This window comes from Ptiloglossa arizonensis, chromosome 6 (assembly GCF_051014685.1).
Source record: "Ptiloglossa arizonensis isolate GNS036 chromosome 6, iyPtiAriz1_principal, whole genome shotgun sequence".
Taxonomy (NCBI): Eukaryota; Metazoa; Arthropoda; class Insecta; order Hymenoptera; family Colletidae; genus Ptiloglossa; species Ptiloglossa arizonensis.
This window is the reverse complement of record NC_135053.1, coordinates 15,040,755-15,062,617: the sequence shown is the minus strand read 5'-3', so window position 1 is coordinate 15,062,617 and position 21,863 is coordinate 15,040,755. Positions and strand designations below refer to the sequence as shown.

The window sequence follows — 21,863 nt, the reverse complement described above, 5'->3', positions numbered from 1 at the left end:
TATTTCCTTTCGAAACGATTCAATTCTTCCCAATTCGATTCTCTCGTGTATCCACCGTGTATAACGAGCGAGATGCAAGGAAATTTTAATCAAAGTTTCTTCGACCCTTTCACGAATACAAAGCCCAACCGAATCGTATCGAGGAACAACGTTCTTCGAGTGAACGATGTATTTTCAAAGGACGGTTACTCAATAAGAAGATCAAAGTGCAAGTTGTTAGAGAAATCAGCTGTTGGTTGCCAGAGAACAGTTTCTGGCATTACGCCGGAACGAACATTTCGAGCAAAGTCAACGTGCATGAGCTTTCACCAGAACAGGCCGTAGCTCCGGGCCACGGTCCTCGTTTTCTCTTCTTTCAGCTACAATTCGCTTTTGCTCTCTTTTTCCACCGGGTTCTCGTCGCTCGCCCGTCTACTTTTCACCCGTCGTTAAGGTTAATTTCGTACGGTTCCGCCATCGAGAAATTTCACGGTGTCTTTACAGAAAACATCTATAACGTGATCGATCGTTTCAATCTATACCTTTACACTTTCCAAATCGTATTCCAAAACCTACCGTTACATACCTTAATTACACTCCCTCCAACTCGATAATCCACGATTAAACCTCAGTTCCAATTTAAAGAGTTCGTTGAATACACCGAGAAAAGGACAAAGAACCTAAATATTCGTTACAATTGAACTTCGACACTGATACATGGTACGATCGATACTCACGGTATAGAATATTATGCAAGCGTGGAGAAATTCTTGATCAATTTTTCAAGTACCTATTTATAGAAAACACGTGTCCCGGAGTGTCTTTTTTTTTTTTTCTTTTTTTCTCTCGAAAGTAGAAACCAGTCGCGCCACTCGACTCGTGCTCCTATAATTGCTTCCGAAGCACTGTTATCGCACTCTCGAGCGTCCTCCGATTCCGACCATTTCGAGCAACGCGTCGAAAAAAAAAGGAAGAAGAAAAAAAAAATAGAAACTCACCGTTACTTCTCCACGGACACGTGTCCGCGAGACGTTTCGTTACTGGGACTTTTTCGCGGTCCGTTTCGATTCCCAAATCGATCGTGGCTGAACCGTGAGTACCTAGCGCGTGTGCACTCGGTTTTACGAAACTTGGTAAACAAAGTTCGGCTGCTGGGTGGAGAGGACAAAGCGCTGCGTGGCGTGGAATGGGGGGAAGTAAAAGAGAGAGGATGGTCGTCAGTAACTCGGCGACCAGAGAAAGAGGAGGAAGGCCAGCCAGGATGGTGGTGATCGGGTCCGGATCCGCGACTGGCAGTTCACGGCTGGTAGTCAGCGCATAGTCGGTCGGTGATTCGGTCGTAGTCACTCGGTGGTTGAGTTTCTTTTTTTTTTTTCACATCACCGTGAACGGTGCCGCGAGATGCACCACTCGTACGTTACGTTTCGCACGGGTTAGAGCCGTGTTGTTTGACTTGACCGTGTTGTTTCGTCGACCGAGATCACCGCAACCGTTCTCGTCGTTTCCACTCGATTTTCATCGTGTACACGGTCGGTCGGTTGTTTCTGCGCAGTGGGGTCGATCGACGAAAGTGCAAGTGTCCCGTAAGGTCAGTGTGTGCGCAAGTACCGATCCTTTCTTCCGACGGGAACCAGTGATAAAGTGAGAGGACCGCCGCGCGACCTTGAGGAGGATCTCCAAGAGGACCTCCGCGAAGAGGTTACTCTGCCTGGAATAGAACCGAAACGCAACCACGGATGGTTAACGTGAGTACTCGATGGATTCTCGATGGATTCTCGATGGATTCTCGATGGATCGAGTCCGGAGAACGCCTATCGTATCTCTGAACGTACCATCGAACGAAAATTGAAGGTTCGAGTATCGAATCGGGAGAATGTACGGTATCGTTCGACACGGGTTCGTCTACGTTACAGTGATACGTTTTTTTTTCTTTTTTTGGATACTCGTGTCCACAGGGTTCGTTTCGAGTATCGCGTTGTACGTGTTTCGTTGCGAGTCTCCAGTGGCGTTGGCCCACATCCGATTTCGATATAATGTAACAAAGGTTGTTAGGAGAGCTCGGAGAGAAAGTGGTCGGCGATACTTATGAAACCGTTCACGCCATTTCCTACCCGTGAAAGAAACGATACTCGAGAAACGGGATACAGGAGAGTTCAATTACAATCAAGTTCGGCGTTACACGAACCTGGACGATCAGAAGCGAACGATAGCTACGCGTTACACTCGCGAACGTTGTTTCCTGGTTGAAGAGGAATCGAACGCTTACCTCGTGAGATGAGAGAGGAAGCGTTCGATCTTTGCAACGCAAATACGTTTTCTGCGCTACGTCTGGTAATAAATCCTCGCGTCGCGCGAGCTGAATAAAGATTCTTTGTTTTTCTTCTTTTTTTTCCTTTTTTTTTTTCATTTTTGTCATACTTGGGCAAGTGCGCGGACAAAAGATTTCGCGCGAACCAACGAGCCAAGATTTCCCCTCGATGGTCGTAGTGGGTCATTATGGAATTTCTAGCGAGGTGCGCCACGCTATGTGACCAGAATGATTTCTTTGCGTGAAAGTCACTCCGGAATGGTACACCGAATCTAGCTAGTGAAATGGAAACTATTTGATCTGCACGGAATGCGAACGCGCGGGACAACGTGAAAACTTACAGAAGTGTATGCGGAGGCGCAACGAACTGTCCGTCTCGATGGATCACCTGTTGCCCGTGAATAAACCTCGATCGAGAATCGAGAATCGAGTGTCTTCGGTTTTAAATCTTACTTAGCGAATAATACCAGTCACCGATTAAATACACATTTCGAGGTAAGAATCGAAATGGAGATGATTACGTTTAGATGTAATTGAAGAATCGTACAACCGAGATTTTTGTAACAGGGTGTCGAACATTTGACAAAATTACAGTATAACGTACAAGTTGATATATTTTTTGTTACCAATTATGTAAGTTTCGTGTATTTTTTCGAGGTAAGAATCGAAATGGAAAATCCATTGGGGAATCGTCTAACCGAGATTTTTGTAACAAGGTGTCGAGTATTTGACAAAATTACAGTACAACGTACAAGTTGATATATTTTTTGTTACCAATTATGTAAGTTTCGTGTATTTTTTCGAAGTAAGAATCGAAATGGAAAATCGATTGGGGAATCGTCCAACCGAGATTTTTGTAACAAGGTGTCGAGCATTTGACAAAATTACAGTATAATGTACAAGTTCATATATTTTTCGTTACAAATTATGTAAGTTTCGTGTATTTATCTGCGAGAATGAGATTCATTTGTAGAGAATATTGGTTTTAGATCTTACTTATCAGATACCGCCAGTAACCATTTAAATACACATTTCAATGTAATTGGAGAATCTTCCAACCGAGATTTTTATAACAGGGTATCGAGTACTTGACGAAATTTATTTTTCATTACAAATTATGTAAGTTCCGAGTATTTTTCTACGAGAATGAGATTAATTTGTAGAGAATATTGATTTTAGATCTCATTTTTCAAATACCACAAAACGTGACCATTTAAATAAACATTTCGATGTAATTGTATAATAGAATCATCCAACCGAGATTTTTATAACAAGGTATCGAGTATTTGATAAAATTACCGTACAACAACGTACAAGTTGATATTTTCCTCGCGAGAATGCAACCAATTTGTAGAGAATACTGATATTGGATCTCATTTTTCAAAACGCAAGACGTAACCGTTTAAATAAACATTTCGATGTAATTGGAAAATCATCCATCCGAGATTTTTCTAACAAGGTATCGAGTATTCGACAAAATTACCATATAACGTACAAGTTGATACATTTTCCATTACCAATTACGTAAGTTCCGCGTATTTTCCTCCGAGGATGCGATTAATTTGCAGAGAATAATGTATAATGATTGTAAATCTTCGAATCCTTGCAATTATTTTATAATTAACGATTCGTTGAACCGATCAGTGCAACGTGTATCAAACTGGTCAGCGAGAACGATCTAGGGGCGTGTATCGATTCGTACAAAAGATACGTCAATTGGTCAAATTGAGATCTTTTCGATCAGGATTTCCTATTTGAACCTTTTTATAAAATTTTACAAGAACATTGCTACAATATCCGCAGACACTGAGACGTGTACCGTAAAAAATTGAACCATCGAGACACACGGAAGCGAATACAACGATCGAGTGCGTTAGAGTCAACAGTCGAGCGTTAAATACACATAAGTTGAACGAACGAAACGATTCCCTAATTGTTTCGGATAACGTGTCGTTATCCAAAGGCTCGAGACTTTATCCACCGCAGCGATGTTTAACGAAACACTTAAGCCGGGTTTACACGTACGTGTGTAATAGATGATCCACAAATATTTACCCGGCTCTCGCGTAGGGACGTAACGCGAACGATTTTCAAGTGAAAGGCACGAAACCGCGTGTATTTTCTGGAAGTACAAACAAGAGATAGTACGTACGAAGAAACTGATAAAGAACTCACCATCTTCGTTTTCCTAACAGGGTTTACGACCACGGAGAGCCGTCCGTACGCACTTTGACTTTCCAATCACGTTCGTTCGTTTACGCGATCGAACGTAATTTATCCCTACGGAATTGATATTCCCGCGTCTCGTTTCCGTTTTTTTTTTTTTTTTTTTTTTTTTGGTTTCCGCTTCTTTTTTTTTTTCTCGTCTCAGCCACGAAGAAACACGATCGTCGAGAACCATCCACCATGATTCGCGCGAGCGTGAAACACCGTATGAATCACGAAGCTCGGCCAACTCGAACCACGATAAAAAATTATCACGCGGTGTAACGTACGCGAGATGTTGACCCGGGTAAATAATTCCGTATAAACTTCATCGAAACGCCGCCGCATTTATAATCGACTGTTTATACACCTCGAGCGCGATCATCGCCCAAGGGAATAAATTTGAAATTAATTTTACACCCCTCGCGTTTCGTACGCCAACGCGGCCAATTTATACGCGATTTTACGCATTTTTGCGCCTCGATCGGACCAAGGGACGAGAAACTCGTTCCGGTCGGTTGTCGCGAAAATTTACAATATTCGTTACACGTGCAACGTGCCACGACGTGGAGAAAAGCTTCGCGATGTGTGTTCGGTTGTTCGGAGAGTCATTTCGTCTTCCAAAATGGAGAATATGGGATTTAGTAAAATGTTTGTACGCTCTTAAAAAATCGTGTTTCATTTTCACCAAAAAAAAACGAAACTACTTTCCAAACTTCGGTCATTTCGTTTTTTGTTTTTTTTGGTAAATGAAACAAGATTCTTTTAGAGTGTGTAAACATTTTATTAAATTATATATTCTACATTATATAATGGAGGTTGCTCGAAAAGTAATTTCGTATTCCAAAATGGAGAATATGGGATTTAGTAAAATGATTGTACGCTCTTAAAAAATCGTTTCATTTTCACCAAAAAAAAACGAAACTACTTTCCAAACTTCGGTCATTTCGTTTTTTTTTTTTTTTGGTAAATGAAACAAGATTCTTTTAGAGTGTATAAACATTTTATTAAATTATATATTCTACATTATATAATGGAGGTTGCTCGAAAAGTCATTTCGTATTCCAAAATGGAGAATATGGGATTTAGTAAAATGTTTGTACACTCTTAAAAAATCGTGTTTCATTTTCACCAAAAAAAAACGAAACGACTTTCCAAACTTCGGTTGTTTCATTTTTTTTTTGGTAAAGATGAAATAAGATTCTTTTAGAGTGTGTAAACATTTTACTAAATTATATATTCTACATTATATAATGAAGGTTGTTCGATAAGTCATTTCGTTTTCCAAAATGGAGAATATGGGATTTAGTAAAATGTTTGTACACTCTTAAAAAATCGTGTTTCATTTTCACCCAAAAAAAAAATAAACTAAACGACCGAAATACGGAAAGTCATTTTACATAATTTCTAATTTAATACATATAATTTAATAAAATGTTTGTACACTCTAAAAAAATCGTGTTTCATTTTCACCAAAAAAAAATAAACGAAACGACTTCCCAAACTTCGGTCATTTCGTTTTTTCCCGATAAAAATGAAACAAGATTCTTTTAGAATGTACAAACATTCAACTAAATTATATATTCTCCATTTTGGAGAACGAAATTACTTTCCAACGACCCAATAGGTACTCGTTAGGTACTCTCGTTAATCGTTACTCCGATTGCGCAACGCTGCACGAAATAGGGGTTCGAAATATTGAACAACGATCTTCGCATTCTTCGAAATCCTTGTACACGCTCTTTGGTCGACGTTTCATAAGTTGAACACACCGCCCGCATAGGATCGCGATAACGTAGGACGGTGGGCGGTTATGGCACCAGGTTGAAAAGACAATATACGTGGCCCTGGAGAATTCTTTTACTTTCTCGAGGATCGCCCACATACGGAGCATCGATTCTTTTATCGTTCGCTGGTCTAAGCGACCTGTGTAACTGTACACACCACTCTGGGCTCTCATCCCGTATTCTATTACGCCAGGTCAGTCTCGATCTTTTCTCGATGCGTGTACGAACATCGTTGGGGACTCCTGTTGAATAATCTCTTCTTTTTTTTCTTTTATAAATTGGACACGAGAGGATTCGATACTCGTTATTGAACTACGTTACGTACACGTACCTTACACACAGAATATATCACACTTTGCAAACTTCAGCGGTGAAACATTCTTTCCGTTCTTTCTTCTTGTATAGTTTTCGTTTCGGTTTCAAACAGAGAGTGTTTTAATACGGACAAGTCTTAGCTATCGGATGTAATTACCCGAATAGAATTGAACCAGCTCGGCGAGATCGTTATCGAATCGTTAAAAATACTTCTAAGTAAAGAAAATCCGGTAAGGTTGTAGATTTTCGCGCGAACAATTTTTATAATTTTCTCTTCGAGTTACCGCGCGCATTTGTTTCACGGTACCGGTGAAAATTCTCCTCATTCCAGGTTAAGTATTTCCATTCGTTTCTTACGAATCAGTTCTACACCCATAATTTTCAAACATTCCGTGCAAGTTAGACTCGTCCCGGATGTTTAGTACATACATCCTCCTGAATTATGTAGACAGATCTGTTTCTTTCTTTCTTTTTTTTTATTTTCTTCCCCGATGTTGCCGCCACCGAAACGAAATGAATCCAGCCTGAATAATGCAACGGGAGTCAGGTTTAGTAAAAGTTTATTCAATTACAATGAAATTTATGTTTTCTCCTTCGAATAATTTATACGCTATTATATGCTCGTTGCTCGTGATTAAGAGAGAAGAAAAAAAACAAAAAAAAAAACAAAAAGAAACAATCCGCAACGGAACTAGATCGCGCGGCGGCCCGATAACATCGGAAATGTAACGAAGAAACCTGTTTAATGAATGAAAAATCGCCACGTTGTCGGAAAGTTTATCGACCCGGCTTTAAAAGCGTTGCATAAAAGTTGTTACAATATTTGCAACGAGAGTGTTCCGTGCGGTGTACACGTGGCCAGGCACGTGCCGCGCGCGAATTAAAACCGATACATCGCGTACACGGTCTCGTCTACGGTACCAGGTGAGACGCAACGTTCCATCGACGCGTTCGATTAAAAGAAATCGTCGATTCGACGCGACGTAGGCGAACCAGTATGCGTTGCACGCGTTCTTCGATTATCTCGCGAACGAAATGCCGGGCATTTAAAAATCTAGGTCGTCGCGGCAACGTTTTACGGTCGCGTATCCACCGAGTTTAACGCGACCGACGCCCGCCTCCGCTGTAATTAAACAAACAATTGACTCGTAACGAGTGGTACGTTCGCTCGCACTTTCGCGCGTCTGGATCCGTCTCGAGACCGTGCCCCGTCAAATCGTACAGGGAGTAAAAGAAATTGGCAGCGCGCATGCGCAGTCTCTCGCTCCCTCGCGCGTGTTATAACCCACCTGTTCGTCGCGGCGCACGGTACCTCTTCGTCGTCGATACGGTCGAGGTATCTCGAGCTCGACACGTTTCTACCTCCGCGAGATTCTCCTGCCTCGAAACCGGGTCTTCTTCTCTCCGCGACCTCGAAACACACAAATTACGGAGGCACGAAGTCGACTCGACGCGTGTGCAAGGGAACACGATAGAACAGGACTGCTCGAACGAACCAGAGGGTGTCCCATACGTCACCGGTCGGTTTACTTTTTCAATAAAACTCAAACGGTTGAAGTTATCTTGATAATTCTTCTTTTGTGCAAAAGCACATACTTGGGAGTTAACAACGATACCAGATATCTTCCAAAAGACTGTCTCGGTTTTTTCTTACGCGGCGTTGAACTTTTCCCAAAATCCTTCGCCACGTTCTTTACACAAACTATCAATTTCACCAATGACACGGTTGATAGTGTCTTTCGGCTCTGGATTGTCGGTACGAACCTTACCTTTGACATATGTAGATATTATTGTACTGTTTTGGGGTACAATGAGCGAGAAGAGGGACCAGGGTAAAGTTCGACAGATGTTATCTAGGATAGTCATTCCTCGACTCTCTTGCTTTCACGTGAATGGGTAATCTTCGAACAATCGTAGATCCTTCTCGTTGTCATCGGTACCAGTGTCATTTCCCGAGATCCTAGAAATCATAGAAAGTTCGAACGGTTCTCCGAACGTTTCCGTTAACAGTCACGTGACGAGTGTTTGTCGCTTCGCGTTGAATTCACGGACCCCACGAAACACGTGAATATTCGTCGTTTCCTCACGCGAGATCGAAACGGTGCGTTATAAATCGAAGGGAATCTCTCGTTCCTCGGTGAGATTTATTAACTCGCGAACCGCGTCGTCCCGCGCCGCGTACACGCGTTTCGTGAAAGAGCTACGAGGGAGACGAGGGAGGAATATTAATTCCTTTTCAGAGACCGGGGGAAAATTTTCACGCCGGTATTCACGGTAACGCGTCGCGTAAAAATAGCGGTTTTTTTTTATTTTTTTGCAAATTGCCCGGCAACTACCGGTTTCGCGCGACCGATACGCGCGCGAAGTCTCGCGATAAAAATGATTGCCCTATTCGTTCTTTCTTCGCGGTGCGCGTAATTCACGAGTTTCTTTTAAACGTGGGAACACGTGTGTACGGGCAAGTGAATACGTGTACTATACTGAAAATAAACTTTATCGTTGAATCGTGGACTCTCTATCGTACGACAACGCCAACAATTAGAATACTATAAACGACCGACTCCGAACTACGGTACGGCGCTCTTTCTGGCCGATTGTATGGCAGGATGTGCGGTAAGAAGAGTCGTCCATTGAAATGGAAAGTACTGTTTCTAAAATACACCGTGGTTCTGCATTTGGCATTGGATTTACACCGAAATGATGCAAGGGCGGAAGTGAGGAGAGAGCGAAGGTTTAAAAAACCGAATTCAATTCCTGTACGCCTTGGATCGAGGATTATGTTTATTTTATGGAGGTTTCTAGCGTTGAGCACCATCCATAGACCGAATTCTGCGATTTATTCGTAAGAAGTAAAGTTTCATCGAGTGTAGATACAGGAACGAAAAGAATCTTTCGAAAGATGTTGTAATTGTTATAATTTGGTCCAAGGACCGAATTCTGCGATTGATTTGTAGTACGCAAAGTATTAGGTTGTTCGGAAGGTCGTTTCGTTTTCCAGAATGGAGAATATGTAATTTAATCAAATGTTTGTACACTCTGAAAAAATCGTGTTTCATTTTCACCAAAAGAAAACGAAATGACTTTCCCAACAACCCACTATGTTTTATCGAATGTGATACAGGAACCAAAAGAATCTTTCGAAAGATATTATAATTGTTATAATAGCTACTGGTATAATAGAATTCTGGGATTGATTTGTAAGATACAAAGTTTCATCGAGTGTCGATACAGGAACGAAAAATATGTTTCGAAAGCTATTATAATTGTTACAATTCGATCCAAGGACCAAATTTTGGGATTGATTTGTACTACGTAAAGTACGTTTCATCGAGTGTCGATACAGGAAGGAAAAGAATCTTTGGAAAGCTGTTACAATTGTTATAATTGTTTCTCGGAGTACAATTTCTTCCACGTCGTTGTAAATCACCGCGTTCTCCGAACTCGCAACGATTTCAAAGACAGTGAAAGAACCGTGTACTTCGAGGGACGACCACACTGCTTGGAAGGTATAATTCAATCATCAAATAGAAAGTGGAGTAATGTTTCAACAATGAAATAACAACCTCGCGCTACGTTTCCCACCGTTATTCTTAATTATTTCGCCCAAGACTCATTTTTCTTTCTAGGGAGTAAGATACATTCCCGAGTAAACATTACGAGTAACCGTACGGTTCTCTAACCTCTCGATAGTGAATAAAAAAAAAAAGGAAAACGAAGAGACAAATCGCGATGAACCCGTGACGAACTCAAGGACATCGTTGGATCCTGACTCGTCCCATCGATCGTTAAACCGCAAAGAAACCGGCCGAAAGTCTCTGCAAACCACTAAATTATCGTGAGTCATCGTTAAAATCGCTACCGTGGATGATCGTTTCACGGTGTTACGAAAAGTGGAATCGAGGTTTCGCGAAAGGGGAGAAACGTTCGAAACACATCCCAAAGTATTGGTCGATGAAGAAACAAGGTACACGATTTTGTTTCATTTCTTTCGGTTATGAGAATAGCACAACCAGTGCAGAAATATACGAAGTACACGTTAAGAGTTAATAAAACGGGAAACGTTAAACCGTGGTTAAGAACGATCGGTTAGAAAAGTCACGGAATAACAAAAACTATTTCAACAGAATTTTAGTTCCTTGTCTATTCAAAGTTCTGTTTTACAAGGTTTGATAATTCATCAAAGAAATGTACTAATATTTTTTTTATATCACATTAAGTACAATACTTGTTTCTTAATTTCGATACTGTCGGCCACTATGGCCCAACGTCGTCACCTGAATGAAAAGTCTACCCTCGATATATGCGAAATGACGTCGCAACGCGTAAAGTCTGAACGATTCATCTAAGAGATTCGCTTCGGGTGCAAGGTACATTTGTTTCTTAATTTCGATACCGTCGGTCACTATGGCCCAACGCCACCTGAATGAAAAGTCCACCGTTGGTACCCGCGGAATGACGTCGTCGCAACGCGTAACGTCTGAACGATTCATCTAAGAGATTCGCTTCGGTTGCAAGTAAAAAGGATCCGATCCGTTGAACCACCGATCGAGTATCCCCGAGATGCGAGCTCGAGCTAAGGTGCAACAACCTCGGGAAGCGGGAACGAAGAAACGTCTTAGAGCTGGCCGACGAAGAGAAGAAACTCGCCTCGTTGGACGAGTCCTCGTAAATCAGAATCTCTTCAGGATGAAATTAGTGTCAGTTAAAGGATACCGTGGCGCCGGACCATACTGTGTCGCCCACAGGCTGCGTCGGTGAATTAACGATCGTTCTTCGGGGAACACAGTCGCGGGTTTCGTTCTAGCGTTATCGTAGAATCTTCGTTACGATATATCGAACGGTTCGATTCCTTGTGGTTTTCGTGGCTCCGGATCTTATCGCTGAGAGATTTACGTTATGAACTACGGTGACAAAAATTACTCGAGATTAACCCTCTCCACTCGATGCTTCTCTGCTACTGGGAATCGAAGCCTCGAAAAGAATCGTTTAAGTCGTAAAATTAATCTGGAAAGGAATATTTTGATATACTTCGCATACGTGCGTTTACACTCTATCAAAATATAATATTTCAATTCCAATTTGAATTCCAAACCACGAAGTTTTCCCGGGTCGGAAATAGTACACTGATTAAGTGGTAACCGAGGGTCTTCTCTCGAGTCCAAAGAGTTAAAATCCTTTCCACTCGAGAGGCGATCCTCGATCGCCACTTAATTCTGTGTACTCTCTCCAATTGGGAAAACCATAGTGGTTTGGAATTGAAATTAAAATTCAATTACTCCTTTCTCGTAAGATGTAAACATATGTATATGAAATGTTGAAATGAAAATGTAATTTAAAATCCATTTTAAATTAATTACACGATATTCAAATCCTCCAGAATTTCATTGAGGTGCTAGTTTTTGGTAGCAGAAAAGCTTCGAGTGCAAAGGGTTAAATATATAAACATATCCACGACTATTGAAGAGTAGATCTAGAGCACTAACTCTAGAGTACTAAATCTAGAGTACTCGTATCGTTCATTCCTTCCCAAGTTCACGTCTTATCCAATTTCGAATCTCACCCGCGATAAATCTGTGTTAAACTTCATCTGCAAAATCGACTCTAGAATAAACGCGTTGGCAAACGTTGGTGAACGTAGTCCAGAGTACTCGTTATCCGACCTCGACGATCCGAATACGACGATATGATTGGTTATTCCAACCTGGACCCCCTGGGGGGTAGATATTCTGTTCGCGATCCTCCGAATCGATCCGTCGACGAGCGTTTCCGCTCGTAGAGCCACGATCGTTATTCGCGGAACACGAGCCGCAATGGCCTTCGGTAGTATCGTCGTTTCGTAACTCGAAGTTCGAATCATCGCTCCCTCGAGTTGAAATTGATTCGTCGATCGTTCCGTGTAAGGACGAAACGTGTCTATTTAGCCGTGGAAGAAGGATTCGCGAGATCTCTGTTCAGGGTCGGGAAACATTCATTCAAAGGCCGTCCCGAAGGCCTTTCCGCGCTCGCGCGTAGTATCGTCAGCGCATCTTCTTACGATGAATCACATAAATGTCTCACGCGCGTGTGTGCTCTCAACTACGGTTAACAATCTCCGAGTGTTTTTCCCACTGTAATAATTTCGACGCAGACATCGACCGCAGCAACGACACTTCCCTGTGATCGTTGAATCACACGAGAGACGATTCGTCCGATTTCCAACGAACGATATACGTTTATCATCGTAATGGAATCGAGATACGTTTATTAAAATTAATAACGAGTGACGTTAGAGAGACGAACGAGGAACGTAATAATAATAAATAACGAACGTTATTTTCACGCAGGGACGTCACGCACCGAATGGAGTTCGATCATCGACCGAAACGTTGACGTTTGATATACTAGATACGAACTTTGGTAAGAAATTCACGAATCTCGCGGAAGAATTCACGCGACACTGATACACAAAGTTCCACGTATCATGGCTGGTTCTCCTCGTCGATGCTCGTCTCACTTCCTGATCGTTATTATTCATAGCGACGTTCGTGTTTCCACGTACGCGGTAATTTCTGTATCTCTGCTCGTTTCATCGCGAATCATTACGAATACCTGCCATCTTACACCGTCGTTGCACGAATACTGCGGTATCACCGTTCTCGTTACGAAACGACACTCGTACCGATTTTATGCTACACCCAAGGCCGTTAAATCCATCGGTTCGCCCGTCTGTCCCGCGGCAATTTCGAGAGCTACTTTTTCCGATCTCCACGTTTGGAAATACGTCGCGAGACGGACGGATCGTTCGTTAAAAACCATCGAAGCCTTGAACAACGCTACAACCGCGATTATTAATCTCTCTGGTCGATACGGATAATCGTTCCCAGCCATTCAATTATAATTTCTATCTCAAACGGTCCCACGATGCCCGGAGAGATTCCCGTTCTTTTTTTTCAACGATCGGTGATCCAAGCTGTCAAACGATCGGTGATCTAAACGATCAAACGATCCATCCAAACCGTGTCGCGTACGAGAAATCCACCGAAAAACTCGTATCGTGAAAACCTTCTCTGTGTCCTTTTCGCGTGAAAATCGATCGTTGAAAACCGCGTGTTTCGCATTGGGACGCGTATTTCGGCGTTGGAACGATCGGTGATCGCGCTTTGGCGGCTCTATGTTTGAAATGTGTGAGAAGGGAAATAGGAGTGGGAAGAGCGTTTCATATCCCGGGCCTGCTAGTGGACTCGTCAGTAAGGCATCCTGCAGGCCCTGCCTTATACGCCGGGACATTGGAAGATCGGTAAGGGATCGTATATATACCGATCGGAGCAGGTACGGGAACTTGCGGGAAACGGTTGGTGGTGAATTTCCCTCTGGTGGCAAGCGTGGGTAGCGTCGCCACAGCGCGATCCGTTTGTTTGTCGGTTCCCGGAATCGGGAAGATCCTAGTGCCTAACGAAGGATGCGCAGTAACGTCTCGAGCACCACCGTGCCGAGATACAGAATCGGATAGCCCCTCGACTGGTCATCTCTTCTGGCCAGACTTTGCGTGTACCAAAGATGCCAGATGATGCATAGGAACAAACAACCATCGGCCGAAAGAGGTACGGTAGACGTGCGTGGAAGATCGAGACTCGTGCTCCGAGATCGTTCACGCGATAAGGTTAAGGCGCTTGCACAAATTTCCGGTATTTGCCAAGGTAGTGGGAGCACGAGCTCGCGGCTGCTTACAGGTTGTTTCGTTATCGTGCGAAGCGATCTAAGCCACGGCAAAACGGCACCGAGGAGAATAAAGAGCCGCGGGTCCGCACCCCCGGAAAATCTGCGACGTGTCGCGTCGCTTCACAGGATGAAATTTCACCGCGTGCTCGCCAACTCTGTTTCCAGTTCCGCTGGTGCGTGTCGAGCGGGCAGCGCCCTGTTTCTTTCGTCGCGGAGACGACGATCGGCGACCGATCGAGCGCATAAATTGTAAAACGCGTTCCGCGCCGCTCGATAGGTTCTCGGTTTCGAAACCGGTGAAAATTCGAACGCGCGGTACGTACACCGCGGATATCCTGGAACCGACTGGTCTCGGGTAGCTCGGTGTATCGCTGGACACGACGGTATCGCCGATTGTGCAACGTCGAGCGGATTCTGCCCGTTAGGAAGTCGTTCGAAAGCCAGAATCGACAACCAACGAGACGTTTACTGTTGCGACGAACCGTCTCGAAAGTACTTAAACTTTTGGAGTCGAGAGGAGATCCTCGGTCGATACCTAATTCGGTGTACTGTTTTCGATCCGGGAAAATTTTGTTGTTTGGAATTCAAATTGGAATTGAAATTTTATGTTTTTGTAGAATGTAAATGTATATATGCGAAGTATTTAAAAATGTTCCATTCCAGATTAATTTTACGACTTAAAGGATTTTCTCGGGGCGTCGGTAGCAAAGAAGTCTCGAGTGCAAAGGGTTAAAAAATCTTCCAGAAATTTCACACGAACTGGAGGAAAATTATGCAAACGTGGACAGATTTTATGGCTACTTGTTCGATGGTTTACGATCGTGACGATGGAGGTACGAAGTACACATTGGTGGGCAAGAACAAGTATACTTTTCTCGTATCTCTGCGAGAAATTACCAATGGATTACCAACGGATGCTTCTATGGTGAAAATCAGTCCATAGATGACTTCAAACTATTTTTTAAAGAAAAAAAATCTAAGTACAAATATTTACAGTCAGACGTTTAACAGATAACGTTAAAATATTAATAAAATGGCATTTCTCAACGATACTCTACGATACGTATCTAACAATAATAATTCGCTTCTTCCTACGCAGTCTTAACGCCTACAATCTTCTTTTCAAAACTAAACTACCCGCATTCGCGCCACACCACACACACACATCTTTTCGTCACAGCTCGTAACTCGACCCGAGAACAGTCTGTCCTTTTATATTCCCACCCTTTTGTGTACACGAATGAGAGATTAACCTGTGTGCCTAATGTATAAAAAAAGATAAAATACATTCAAGTACACAAAACCTTCGGTGTTCCAAAACTTTGGTGTCGCATAACCACGCGTTGGATGATCACACGACACTTGGGACGCCAAAGGACGGAAACCACATCCGTCTAAGAGTCATCGTTGCTTTCGATCGAACCATAACAGAGAAATGGCCGGAGATTTGCGTAAATCCGTGGCTCGGCGCGCAATCGTACTTATGTACCTGCGGTCTGCTCGGAGAAAGTGTGCTCAACGATCGAAACGGGCACAATTCGGCTATTTATTCGTAATCGAAGTCACCGGTCATTTCCTAGAGGCGATTCTCGACCGGATGCGAGTTATAGGAAATTTATCGAGGCAGCGCTGGTTTCTCGCTTCGGTGCTACTCCTCTTGGAGAATGAATTTACGAAAGAGAGCTCGTTACCCTTTTCATTTTACCAAAAGTGTCTTTATTTTCTGTTCACTTGACCAAAAGTGTCTATTTTTTATTCACTTGACCAAAAGTGTCTTTATTTTCTGTTCACTTGACCAAAAGTGTCTTTATTTTCTGTTCACTTGACCAAAAGTGTCTTTACTTTCTGTTCACTTGACCAAAAGTGTATTTATCTTTTATTTACTTGACCAAAAGTGTCTTTATTTTCTGTTCACTTGACCAAAAGTGTCTTTACTTTTTGTTCATTTGACGAAAAGTGTCTTTATTTTCTGTTCACTTGACCAAAAGTGTCTACTTTCTGTTCACTTGACCAAAAGTGTCTATTTTTTATTCACTTGTCCAAAAGTGTCTTTATTTTCTGTTCACTTGACCAAAAGTATCTTTATGTTCTGTTCATTTAAACATAAGTGTCTTTACTTTTTTGTTCATTTGACCAAAAGTGTCGACCACACCTGTGCAAATTATTCGACACCATGGTGAACTCGTCTTCGGATCGTTACGGTGTTACTCGAAGTTCGTGGAAACATTCGTCTCTGGTTCGAGCGTTCAAAGCAAAACGTGGTCACCGTCGTGAGCGACAGGTGTGTACGTTATTGTTCTTTCCTCGTTACGTTACGACGATGACACGTGTCTTATCGAGGAACCCTCTCTGTGAAACCTACGAAAGCGAACGTTCTCGCCTCGCGAACCAAAGCTTCTCAAATATCGCAACCGACTCGAAATATAAGCGATCAACGGTTTAAGATCGCTTTGTATTGTTCGTTCAGGCAGGTTCCGTATACGACGAACGCAGTCGACGAAAGGAAGAAAAATGTGCATACATTGCACACCGTTCTTCGTCGACTGCATATATCGCATACTTATTTCTTTACGGGTAATAAACCCATTGATTTACAAAGAAAAATGAACACGGTGCGTGCATTAAAGAAAAAAGATTGCAAAAGATTATTTAACCGAAAGATACATTGAAAAAATATGGAAACACAGAGTATTTATTACAAGTATATATTACAAGTGCAAATGAAAGAGAAAAGATTACAAAAGACTGTTTAACTGAAAGATACATTGAAAAAATAGAGAGACACCGAGTATTTGTTACAAGTATCATATTACAAGTGCAAATACGAGGATTAGAATCAGAATTAAGGAAACGAGAAGCTCTTGGGATGAAAGAACTCTACAAATTTACGATAGTTGAGCAAAAAAATTTTACGGCGATAGTTCTACGAGAATCGAGTGATTTTATATTCAGCGTGCTCGTAACTTGACTACTTACAATCGTGATAAACAACATCCACAAGCGTACCTGGTTCGTAAGAAACCTTAAGAATCTACGTTACACTCTCTCAATTAATACACACAATTTGGAACGCATCTAATATTAAGTTGTTCGAAAAATCATTTAATTTTATTCGATGAAAATGAAACACGATGTTTTCAGAGTGTATAAACATTTCATTAACTCGTACATTCTCCATTTTGGAAAACGAAATTACTTTCCGAACAACCCAATGATACACAAATCGATCTTTGTAAGCTAAACGGGAAATAATCTCGGGAAACGAGGAACAGAAGTGTTCAAAGAACCAACGCCGCGAAATTTAAGATCGTTTCGAAGCAACGAAGCGTCGTCGTCTATTGTGTTTTCGTTGGATCTCGCGTCGCTACCTCGATAATAGTTGCGTGCCTCTTCTTCGCGGCGTACGACGATCCGCCCGTTTGGTAAGCGAAGAGGTCAAGCAAAAGGGTAAACAGCGGATAAGGATCTCTGTGTGCGCTCGCGTTAATCATTTACGACACGCCACCAGGTATCCTCTGAGGGGGAAAACGGTTGTGAACCGAACCTTAAGGTCGCCCGATGCCACTTGCTCACGGTCAGCCTTATAGGGTATCGCCGGAGGATTCGTGTGCGGGATGTGTCAACGAACGTGGCAATGACTTCCAAGAGAAATTACTGCCCAGGATATCTCCCGTAAAATCAACAAACTGTTAGAAGCAATCTCTACGGGATTACCGTGATTCGTTGGTTCATTACGTTCGTATAATGAAACAGAAATTTCCACGTTTCGCGACTCCAATATGGCGCATTTCTCGCATTCCCGACTCTAAATATTCCCGAATTGTCGGATTGTTCGGAAAGTCGTTTTCCAAAGTTGAGAATATGTAATTTAATCAAATGTTTGTACGCTGTAAAAAATCGTGTTTTGTTTTCACTAAAAAGAAAAACGAAATGACTTTTCGAACCATCCAATAGGTGTTCATTGAATTACGAGGATCATCTACGTTACGTTTGATGTAACACGACAAGTTTCTACGGTTGAAATTTTTGTGAATTTCCAGCCACGGGCATTGAATATTTTCATCGTTGTACATTGTAGAGTCGGATCGTTATTTTGAACGATTATCGGGTACGATACCTGAGTATTTGCTCGGTGGTTACGTTCGAATAACGCGACGAGTACGTTTCTACAATTTTAGGTACTCGAGAATATTTTCTGCTTTATGTATTGCAGACAAGGCACTTTATTTCGGGTGTTTATTGAGCACGATGTACGAGAATTCGCGCGTGAGTAACGCGACGGTTTGAATTTCTACAATTTAGAACCGATATGGCGAATATCCAGCTTTGAATATTCTCTGTATTAAATATCGTTGACACGGAACTTTATTTCGAATGTTTATCGCGCTATATGCGAAAATTCACACGATCGTTACGTTGGGATAACGTGGCAAGTAAATTTCTACTCTCCGTTACCAATATCGTGAATTTCAGTGCGCGTTAAATGTTGCACGTTAAATGTTGCGTGTTAAATGTTGCGCGTATATTAGATACCGTGGAAATTAAATTTCGTTTCGGTTGTTCGTCGACACGCAGGAATAATTCTCTTGGTCGTTACGTTGAAACGATGTGACAAGTAAATTTCTACTTCTCGAGAGTAACGTCTCAAGTTCCCCTTTACCTCGCGTTAAATGTTCTCTACGTTATCGCAGTATATAACGTTAAACGATGCAGAGACGGAAATTGATCCGGGTACAAAAATATTGGGTTGTTCGAAAAGTCATTTCGTTTCTTTTTCGTGAAAATAAAACCAGATTTTTTTAAGTGCGTATAAACATTTTATTAAATTATATACCCTCCATTTTGGAGAACGAAATCGCATTCCGAACAACCCAATAATTTCGTTTCTTCGATAATTATCCGATAACATTGTACTCGGATAATTATTCGATAATAATTTTCCTTTCGTATACCACGTTGAGCAACAACCCTGATACCTAAACAATTGGAGACTGGTCTCGACGAGGTTGTAACTTCTTCGTGGATCTGAAAATACAATATCTACAATCGATCCGATTTCCACGAGCTCACGCAGCCCACGACCGGATGCTTCGAACGATTTCGTACTTGCAAGAACCGAGATCGTCTTCCTGGTTCTGTTTTTCAATTTCTTCTTCTTCTCACCTTGAACAACGCTTCCTTCGAACGTCGTAGTATCGTTTTTGCGCTCTTTGTTTTCACGGGGTGGTAAGGAAACACACTCGGTCTCGCGAAACGAAATGAAATTATTCAACGGCCGAGACCGAGCGTTTCGATGCGACCGGTTGCGAGGAGATGCAAAATTGGAGCACTGCATAATAGAAAGAAGGAAGCTAAGGTCGTAGTGCACGAGGTTACGAAGAACAGCTCGTCCATGGTATCCCGTTACCCGAGTACCACGGTACGACGTCCGCTTCGACGGAGAAACAACCTTCTCTGATATGCGTTTCCGTTGTTAATGACAGACTCGTAATCGGCTTAACTATTACTCGTGACCGTGTAACGATAATTGGTTACGTATACGGGCTGGGTGGAACTCCGCGATTCCTTCGCGGCGTAAATCTATCTTAATTTGACTAGTTTGCGACGAAACCTCAGAAACATCTGGCCGAAGTGGATCAAGGCGACTGTGATTGTCTTGCTTCCGAAGTAAAAGTGAAATGTCACCGCGAAACAAAGCCCGAACAATGTCGTCGAGTAACGAACCGTGTTAAAATAAGAAAGTAAAAATAAGAAAGGGGAGAGAGAGAAAAAATGACACGGTACGTTCTTCTGAACCGTTTGGAACTGATTTCAAACGATTTCAAACGAGTTCAAACGATTTCAAACGAGTTCAAACGATTTCAAACGATTTCAAACGATTTCAAACGATTTCGTGTCCCTTCGAGCGTACTCGTTCCTCCGTTGGTTAATTGCCCTCGTTGCTGTTTACATTGTTAAAACTAACAGCGAACGGGTATAGAAAACCGGACGAAAAAAGAACGTTCGATGGAATAGAAAGTGCACGATTAGTCATCGAGGACGTAAATACTGAATCACGTGCACCGTTGCCTAAGTACTCTCCGTGGCTTTGAAACGAAGTAAACGTACGTATCCCGTGTTCAACGCTTTTTATCATCGAAGTCCATCGTACGAAAGTTCATCGAAGTTTTCAATTTCGTTCGTCTTCCGTTCGCGATAAGTCTCCATTATCCTTTCTTGCGTGTACCTTGCATACCCCCCCGAAGAATCTCCTTTTTCTCCATCGCGTACGTTCCTTTTCGAAATCGTTACCCGAGATAATAACGAAATCGTTCCAGTCGTCGATCCGATTTATTCCAGGGCGATCGAGACGAAAAATTATCGCATTAAAATCCTCCCGTTCGCCCGGAAACGAGTCAAAAAAGAAAGAAACACCACTCAGAAACTGTACACGCGAGCACGCGAGAATCGGTACTTCGGCTCGCACGACCGATTCCTCTTTTCATCCACGGTCCGGATTTCGCTAGATTATTACCGGTGTACACGGTAGATACGAAACGATACCTGTGCTCCGTTTTATTATCGCCGAGCAACGAAGAAGATTCCTCTCGAAACGGTCCGTAAATTGTTTTCGGGCTCGGTTCGTACCGCGATGATTGTGTACACGTATATAAAATCTCGTGTCCGAGTACGGTTCAAATTCCGGAAGACGGAGCGACGGAATCCGCGGATAGGCAGCACGGTCCCCGTCGAGAGAGGCCAGAACCATAAAGGTTTTCTCGGCAGCTTTGCAGCGGTGGTTCGTGCGCTTCAAGGCCGCGGGAGAACCAAGCGTGAAACTAGTCCGACCGGTACGAGAGTATGGTAGCTATTATACAGCTAACGTATATAGTGGATCGCAAAAGTGTTCGGTTTAGCGGAAGGCGAAGTCGAATAACCTGGCACGTACCGATGTAAAATCTCCGATGTGGTACGTGCCATGGGGCGTTTGCAGGATCGGTGGTGTATTTCATGGGTTCCTCGGTCGGATGATTGCACCGGGGAACGCGGCTCAGAAAAACCACGCGGCAATAACCGGGCAATTTTCTAAAAGTAAATAAAACGTCGATGCGGTTTACTGCGAAACGAAATCCAACGGCGACCGCTTTCTTGCGAGATACCTTCGACGACGTCAAATTGGGCAATTTTCGCGGAAAGGACGCCTGCGCGAGGACGTCTTTATCTTGTCCGAACTACGAATAAATATAGTAAAGACTGTCCGAGTGTATGTAAAGATCTGTCTAAGAAAAGTTACAAGTCCGAGTAACAGGTTCTTCGATGTGTTTTGTCGTTTGATAAAACGTGTACGGTTTGATGTGGTACTGTTTGATAAGTTTTAACGAATGATAAAAATTATTGAGGAACGTAGTATTACACTGTTTGATATGAATGACAAAACTTATTGAGGAACCTAGTACTATACTGTTCGATATGATTGACAAAACTTATTGAGGAACCTAGTACTATACTGTTTGATACGAATGACAAAACTTATTGAGAAACCTAGTACTGTACAGTTCGATATAAATGACAAAACTTATTGAGGAGCCTAG

At 42.5% G+C, this 21,863-nt stretch overlaps 1 protein-coding gene across 1 annotated transcript in view; it reads left to right on the top strand.

The window, feature by feature from the left end:
• The first annotated feature begins 1,231 nt into the window (after positions 1 to 1,231).
• The window catches only part of Calpc (calpain C), a 55,944-nt gene continuing 35,312 nt past the window's right edge, over positions 1,232 to 21,863 (top strand). The window contains exon 1 of the mRNA XM_076313805.1: positions 1,232 to 1,724. Within this exon, the coding sequence (XP_076169920.1) occupies positions 1,716 to 1,724 (9 nt within the window). The 5' untranslated portion in view covers positions 1,232 to 1,715. The remainder of the gene's footprint in view (positions 1,725 to 21,863) is intronic.